The 8,297-nt window shown below is 35.4% G+C and overlaps 1 protein-coding gene across 1 annotated transcript; it reads right to left on the bottom strand.

Annotated features, from left to right (window-relative positions):
• Positions 1–213: 213 nt before the first annotated feature.
• Positions 214–7,296, bottom strand: LOC127812053 (NAD(P)H dehydrogenase (quinone) FQR1). Its single transcript, XM_052352338.1, has 4 exons — positions 7,142–7,296; positions 5,449–5,542; positions 730–992; positions 214–645 (listed from the first exon to the last, which is right to left on the bottom strand). The coding sequence occupies exons 1-4, from the start codon at positions 7,162–7,164 to the stop codon at positions 411–413; spliced, it is 615 nt and encodes a 204-aa protein (XP_052208298.1). The 5' UTR covers positions 7,165–7,296; the 3' UTR covers positions 214–410.
• Positions 7,297–8,297: the final 1,001 nt, after the last annotated feature.

The following is an 8,297-nucleotide window of genomic DNA, read 5'->3' as shown; positions in this document are numbered from 1 at the left end:
AATATTAATGAATAGTAAAAATTTCTCTCTTGAATTTAGTTTCCCGAAACTATAAAATAGACACACATTTCATAAATAAAAAGATCAATTCTCTTAAAACATAATTATATCATAGGACGATATTTTCTTCTCCGGTAGTGTTTAATAATTCAACATTAATGGTTCTGCTCAGCAAGTAATCTCAAGTTTTACCAGTTAAAAGAACATCAAAAATGATTTCCCAGATGAAATATCAGACTTTTTGTAACTGTCGAAAACCACTGTTGCTGATTACACACACATACAAGCTTAATTATATCCAAAGACGGCAAGAATATACCTTTTGCATGCACACAGAAACGACACTGTAGTTTATAGTAGAAATATCAACTGTAAGAATGCCAAATGGTATCATTGTCTTTCAACAACGATCACGCAGTAGCTCCCTTGAGCTTCTTAGTGATGGCGGCGATGTACTTCCCCTGGTGGAAAGCTTGTTCCAGCTCGAGTTCAGAGGGTTGTCTTGAGCCGTCACCGGCATATGTCCCCGCACCGTAAGGACTTCCACCTTTCACTTTTTCCATCTCGAACATGCCAGCTCCAAACGTGTAGCCGATGGGGACGAAGACCATGCCATGGTGAACCAGCTGGGTGATGGCCGTCAACCTGAGACAAAACCGCCTTGGTCAAATTTTCTGCTGGGATTTTGAAATTTTAAAGTCTGGTCAATTGGGAAAAGGGGAAACTTACGCAGTGGTTTCTTGTCCCCCGCCTTGGGATCCAGTGCTGTAGAAGATTCCAGCCGGCTTGCCTGCAAGCTGCTGCGCTCGCCATAAACTTCCAGTTGCATCTAGAAATGCTTTGAATTGAGCAGCCATCATCCCGAATCTTGTGGGGAAGCCAAAAATGAGCCCATCAGCCTCAGCAAGTTCGCCTGGTGTAATGATTGGGACGTCACTCTTCGGAGGTGCACTCATTTTGCTTAGGAATTCCTCTGATAGAGTCTCAGGGACCTGTTCCACATGAAAAGTACCTTATATTTAAGAAAGCGCAGGACATTAAGATTAGACGTTGTAGTCAAGCTCTACCAACGATAGTTCCAGTCCAAAGAAATGCGTATAGCAGGGCAACAAGACAGAAGTGGGAAAATTCAGTTTTCTTCCTGGAAGCTGGAGGCAAGCGGAAGAAACTGGACCAGTTTGTTTTCTTTTCTGCTTTTTTTTTTTTTTTTTAACACTGGATTATTACTGCCCTATTCCTTTGGTGCCTTCCTGCACAATTATCCAGACACTGGCTTCTTATCTTTCCATATAAAACGAGTCAGGGTTCTCTTAATTATGTTTGGTTTCCAGCTTCTCTCTGTTCTGATTTTTCTCTTTCGGGTCTTTTGTCAGTTTTTCCCTCTTCTTCAGCAAGGAAAAATATTTAAAGAATAGGGGAAATAACTTAGGCAAACAAATCATTTCCACCCCAATTTACCTCCCAAAGATAGAAAAATCTATAATCGTGTTAAATTAGTATATTTAAGCACATTAAATTAGTATAGGATCTTTAACTACACTTTGCAAATCACAAATCATGCTTTATCTACCTCATGCATTCATTGTGAGATTCATGTACATGTTTCCTAATGTACATTACCAGTTATGAATATGGTACTTCGTTCAGTGCACTTGATCCGGTCATTAAGGCCACTCAATGTACAAAATCTAACCAGGCACCGAAGCTGAAATTTCAAGAAGCATTCAAAAAAGATCATTTAAATCAAAATAATGACCACTAAATCTGATCAGGTTCTAAGAATATCAAATGGTAGAATTCCTATAATGAAGATCTAGCAAGGAAATCAAACCCACAAAACACTACAACAAAAATGGTCACCATAAATGAACTTGAAGAAGTGCAGGAGGTAAAGGGAAAACCTAGAAATGACAAGGAGTAATGCTGGAGGATAATTAAATAAGGGACCACAAACTTAAATGTTCTAAAATTTAACAACGCAGTGACCACCGAATGGGAACCAGTAACCACTAACGATCACCATGACAAAAAGAGAGCATTATGATGATAGAATCATGGATATAGTCACAGAAGATGTGAAATCTTAGGAACTCAATACAATGATTGAACATCCAAAAGTGAGAAACTGATCTTCCCATGTTCCCACAAAGAGAAATGAAGACACCCAAACTAAATGGATTAAAAATTCAAGATTATTCACACAATATAACTTAATAATGTAAGGATCAACTAATAAAATGCACACAAAAAAAAAGGCGACCCTAGTAGACAAGGCTCACTGCCTTACAAGGGTAGATGGAGGGTTGTATTTGTAGGTAGTTTTCCCCTTGCCTTTTTTTGCAAAAAAATCTGTTCCATAACTCACACCATGATCTTCCAGTCACAAAACTTCTAAGACCAAAGCTAAATGTGTAATCACTGTAGGTGTCAAAATACCAATTTTGGAAGGAGATCAAATACATGGAATGAATGGAAGAGAGACAGAAAAAGAGAAAAGGTTAAAGGCCATTTAAACCTACATAACCTGGAATACAGATCGTATTCGCATATGGAACAGAAACGTTAATGTAGAAGTCGGCATCTTCTAAAATGTGGTAAGATGAGGTTGAAGTATACTTGTAAATATTATTAACAAAATTCAAGATACTTCCAAAGCTATGTTTATTTTAACAATTAGATATCCAATACATATACATATATAACTACTAGGTCATCTTCTCAACACCATTATACAAGAACATATTTCCTCAGACAGCATGGATAATTGTATCCTTTCGGTTTTAAAAGTCAAAACTCTAATTTGTATCATCTTCTATTTATTACATATGTTTCTATTCCTCACAAAGAAATATTTAAGAGAATAATTATGAAAAAAAAAAAGCTCCATGGGATCGTCACATTTGTTGTTTTAGAATGAAATGTACAACTATTTTGGAAAGAGCATACTAATTCATAATTTGGGAGAATATTAATATTTTGTTGTGACATGGGATTGAACAGGCAAAGAAGACTACTAGAAGAACCTATGAGGCCAGTGGATGAAATGGAGGAAGTTTATAGCAAAAGATGCAAGGAAGACTAAAAAACATGTCATAAGATAATATAGCCTTAGAGAGGATATGACTATGAATAGAGATGGCTAGAAGTATAGAATTCATATAGCCGGCCCCATCTAGTGGGATTAAGGTAGAGCAGGCTAGTAAAAGGGTTAAAATCATTGAAAAAATCAAAAGCGTTTGTTTGCAACAAAGGGTTTGAATGGATCCAGAGGCGTTCAAATAGTCTAAGAAAGTCTAAATATTTTCAGTCTATTTTAAGGGAACCTAAGTCTTTTGAAAGTGTCCAATTTTAACAATCCTAGGCTGTCCAACTGGGGCATTATCCTGTCGGTTCCAAAAAGAATATGCTTTTTCTACTCCAATTTGAAAGAAGATTCTAATTTCTTGCATCCTTAGCCATTTTAATATGTATAAATATTATGCAGCATTTTCACATTATTCTTTTATTGTGTTCTTCAATCTTCATTAGGTGGTGTTGAAAGAAAAAATAATAATATAAAAGATAAAGTCAAACCCTCTACTTATCAACTTAAACTTTTAGATGAGATGAACAACAATTTAACATCGTATCACAATAGGCAAAGGTCCCGAGCATAGTTGCCAAGAACGCAATATGCTAGGGGTCATAGTATGAGGTCAAGGGCAGGGTACCTAACTTAGTATAATAGGTGGTCTGTGGGGGTAGCCTTAGTCAATATGCTATTTGGGGGTCTTGGTACATTTTGAATCGTTACTCGGGTCAATATTAAATTTATATTAAGTAAAGTATATATCTTATTTTTTGTTAATAAAAATGATACTTTTCTTAATGTTTTAAAGCTTTTTTTTTTTTTTTGGCTTTTTAACTTTACCCTTGATGGAATAGTAGAGGCACTGGTGGAGGATGACGATTTGATCGGCGAAGTCACTGTTTTTCTCTCTCTCCCTAACCTGCTGCCCCTGCTACTTCCAGTCCTTCCTTCCACGATGATCTTGTCTCTTTTTGGTTAGTCTTCAGCAATACCTCACTGTAACTTTCTCCTTGTACGCAATATTTTTTCTTTAAGCTTCACTGCAGTTCTCTTCTTGGTCACAACATTATCAGTCTGTTTTTGCTTGAAACTCAGGATCACCATTTTTGGTGATCCAGTTCTCAACCCAAGCGATCTGGGTCATTTTCAACCCACAAATTGGGATGTTCATCCCTCTTTGTGGTTCCCTTGGGGGGTATGCTGACCCCCACACCTATGGTCCTAGGTTCAAACCTCACAGCTAACCCAATCCGACCCACAAATTGGGGCATTTGTCCCTATTCGGCTACGGGGTACAGTGACCCTAGCATCTATAATCCTAAGTTCAAATCTCAACACTAACCCATTATTTAAATAGTTAGACAAGTTATACAATGAAGCTTGGGCACACATGAAGGAGCGCGTTGAGAGTAAAAATAATAATATAAAAGATAAAGTCACCCCTCTATCTAACAATGTAAGCTTTTAGATGAGATGGTGATAAACAATTTAACAAACACCAAGTCCCAAGCTTAAGTTAGGATTGAGTGATGAACTATTCTCCAAGTCTATTACATGTTTTTCTTAATTAATATGTGATCCCAATCTTATTTATTTGAATTGACTGTAATGTGGTTTTCATTAAACTACATAACTCATTATCTGAAAATATATTTTGAATTTTCAAAGCTAAATCTTCTACTTGAAAGACATTAACAATGGATTCAACATAGTAAAACAGGAATATATAGTTCAATACTAGTAGATGGTGGATTCCTAGTGCCCAAGTCTTTAATTACTTGTTTTAAAACTAATAAAAAAACTCTCTCCTAATTTGTAGTTTCTACTAAAATCTTTTTGCTTTATGTTGGGTGCTCAACTCTCTTTTCCTTAGTTTCTTTGGTAACATGTTATTTCTCTCAATCCTTATGGTACAAAACTGAGACTATTGATTGGACTCTATTGCATCTGGACCATTATACTAGCTTGTGATGCCATCATTCTAATTCTTCAAAATAATTTGCATGTCTCTTCCGTTTTGGGTTAGAAACCACATCATCTGCATTTACTTCAGAAATTTCAGCCTCAACTGCTTTCTTCTGACCTTTAATGTGTTCTACAATCTTCTGAATGACTGCAATAAGAACTGCCTACTATAGCCTATTGGAAAAATGCTATCATATAATTGCAGCAATAGAAATGGAAAGCATAAACCTTGATGATGACAAGGACATAAATAACTAATAGCTCAGGTATTCTTTCAGTTTCAATTGAAAAAATGGAAAGAAGAAAAAAAGATCAATATTGCAGGGGCCTTCAATAAGCATTGGGTTACATTTCTAAGTCTTATAAAAGAATAGCATAACAAAGAGAAAAAAAAAAAAAAAAGCACCATCTACCTGCCATAGCTTTGCTTCAACTCCTTCCACAGATGCAGCCCCTTTCTTTATCTGCTCTGCTAGTTTCTCTACATGTCCGTACATAGAGTAGTACCTATAGCAGGATAGAAAGTTTGATGATCAAGGTAAGAGAATTGTGATGAAATTCTATACTAGAGGACAGAAGAAAAATGGAAACAACCTACTTATTATTGATAGGCACTACTCTGTTTCAAACACAGAGTATAAAGCCAAGCACGTATAAGTCTGTCAATGTGTGTGCATTGATATGTGTGTTTGGGTAAATGCATCCGGCTCTATTGCATAAAATCAGTATATATTTTTTTCAAAAAAGGTCCAATATGCCGCTCATTATACTTCCAGAAATAAGATGGTGAATTTTAGACTAATATATGATTTGATACGACAATGTCAATTGTTTAATTAGTAAAAGTGAATAGAGAATAAACACATCAAGACCGATCAAAGTGCCTTAACTAACGCTAACAGACCTAGTCAGCAATTAAATAAACATCATGAGTCACATTGCTGGTCAAACAAGAAAACTACCAATTTATTTTCGGATCATGGGAGCCTTACAGAAGCAAATATTTTCGGATCAAGGGTGCCTTGTTTGCTGTCCAAAACCTTATCTAATGCTTTGGGAAGTAAACTTCTTGTCTTTGTACTTGTATTTTCAGACCTTACTTGAACCTAACCTTTCAAATTACATCATTCTCAAATAATATGTGCCAATTACCCATTATTCTTTGGAAGCATTGGGTGCAGAAACTTTGGGCATCTTAGACAATGCTATCTGAATATTACTTGCATCACATTTTCCTAAACCAGAAACTATCATGTCCTGACAATCCCATCAACAGTTTGTGGTGAATCACCTTTAATTTGTTGTGGATGGCTTTGGACTTAATGTGCGTCTTTAGTAATTTGGCTCTTCCTGTAGCATTTTTCATTAAGAATAAAAGAGGCAAAGGAGATGGCCCTTCCATTACTAAGCATTTCAAGGGCAAGCTGTCATGCATCTATAAATGGGAATATAAATCGGTTGTGCCTTTTCAAAAACAGAAATGCAAGAAAAAAGATTTCCAAACATTGAGCGAAAACTGAACTCAGAATAACAATCTAAATTCAACAAGATCGATAACCTTATTTCTTACTCAAATTATTAATCAGCACTACATTGTACGATGTCCAATCAAGGGAAAAAAAGGATACAAGAAACAGCGAAGGTGAAACTTTTTCCAAGATGACAACAGGAAAACTCAAATGATCGGTTCTAACAACGAAAACAAAATTGCCGGACAGTGTAGGAAAAAATGAACTCAGAATAACAATCTAATTTCAACGAGACCGATAACTTCATTTCTCACTCAAATTATTGTCTGATCAGCATTACACTAGACGATATCCAATCAAGGAAAGATACAAGAAACGCACAAGGCGAAACATTTACAAAAAATAACAACAGGAGAACCCAAACGATCGATTCTAACACCGAAAACAAAATTACCAAACAATGAGGACCAGAGCCGAACATCCTTCAGAATTTCAAAGTCCGTATAGTCAAAAGATCCAGAATCTTTAGAATTCAGAATCAGAAATCGCAAACACTCGGTAGAAACAAAGCTCAACGAAACGGAATACAAAAACCTAGAGAAATAAACGATCATGCAACTAGAGAGAGAAACTTTACACAATATAGACTTTGGTAGCCATTGATCGAGCGGTCAAAGAGCTTCTGCTTGGCGTTGGCGTTCTCCGGCGCGCTTTTTCTCAACTCCGATCGAATATCCCTATCGGCTTGGAAATTAGAAGAGAGCGAAGCTTGATTTTATAGTTGAGTTCTAAGATGAGTTACAGCTGATAATTAGGGATTAGTAACTAATCACATAATTAATTGATGGGGTGGTTGGAACTGAAACGGTGTCGTCTTGGGATTCTGTGCCTTGTAGAAATGAAATTATGCATTGGAGAGTGGGCCGGCCATGCAACTAATGATGAGATGTTGTGGTCACGCCTTCATCATTTTGGGAGTGTAGATAGTGCTAGTTTAATATTCTAATAATCATTATATTTGAACAATTTTTATATATCTTGACCGTAGCTTTTAATTTTGAATAAAACATTGAATACTCATTATTATTAAATATGATAATGGGTTATTTATTTATCTATTTACATATATTTATTTAGTAAATATTTAAAATATATATGTCTTATGTCTATATCTTTTAAATATTAAATTTTTTAAACTTATTTCAATTTTAAAGATATAATTAAGGCTTATTTTAGTAAATATTTAAAATAATTTTTATTTCTCTAACTTAAAATATAATTTTTTATAATCAATTTAACTTTAAATAAAACATATTTACTAACATAGATAATACCATCCTTACTCATTATGCTTTGATGGGTGGCTGCAATTATGTGAAATTAGACCGTTTGTTTGTTGTGGAAGTAATGAATTTGATGTTTGCAATTGGGTGACTCACACTCACTCACCCAAATTCTAAATGCAAGTTAAACCATGGTTTTTTTATTGTTGTGCCATAAAATTTCTAAACGTCCACCTAAAAGTATTTTAGTTACTAAATATCTAGAGGTATTTTTGTCAATAAGTCCAAGACGAGTGAACCCCAAAAGTGGTCTCGAGTTAGAACACGTTTTTCAAAAAGAAACCATGACATAAGCAATGGCAAAAGGTGAATAGACAAGTCTTGAGGGGCAAAATGATCCAAAGGAAGATGGGGTATAAATATTGAAGTGAAATGGTTAAACGAGGGGTTGGCTTTTGGAAAATCTCTTTATCTATCTATCTATCTATCTATATATCGGCAAGAAAATAG

Source organism: Diospyros lotus, chromosome 10 (genome assembly GCF_014633365.1).
Source record: "Diospyros lotus cultivar Yz01 chromosome 10, ASM1463336v1, whole genome shotgun sequence".
Classification (NCBI taxonomy): domain Eukaryota; kingdom Viridiplantae; phylum Streptophyta; class Magnoliopsida; order Ericales; family Ebenaceae; genus Diospyros; species Diospyros lotus.
Note: the sequence above shows the minus strand (reverse complement) of the source record. Positions and strands in the feature narration are given on the sequence as shown.

Coding starts and splice junctions, on each gene's coding strand:
- LOC127812053 (XM_052352338.1), bottom strand. CDS start 7,164: ATGGCTACCAAAGTCTATATTGT. Junction 5,543..7,141: donor GCTACCAAAGTCTATATTGT/GTAAAGTTTCTC, acceptor ATCCTGCTATAG/GTACTACTCTATGTACGGAC. Junction 993..5,448: donor TTGAAGCAAAGCTATGGCAG/GTAGATGGTGCT, acceptor CATGTGGAACAG/GTCCCTGAGACTCTATCAGA.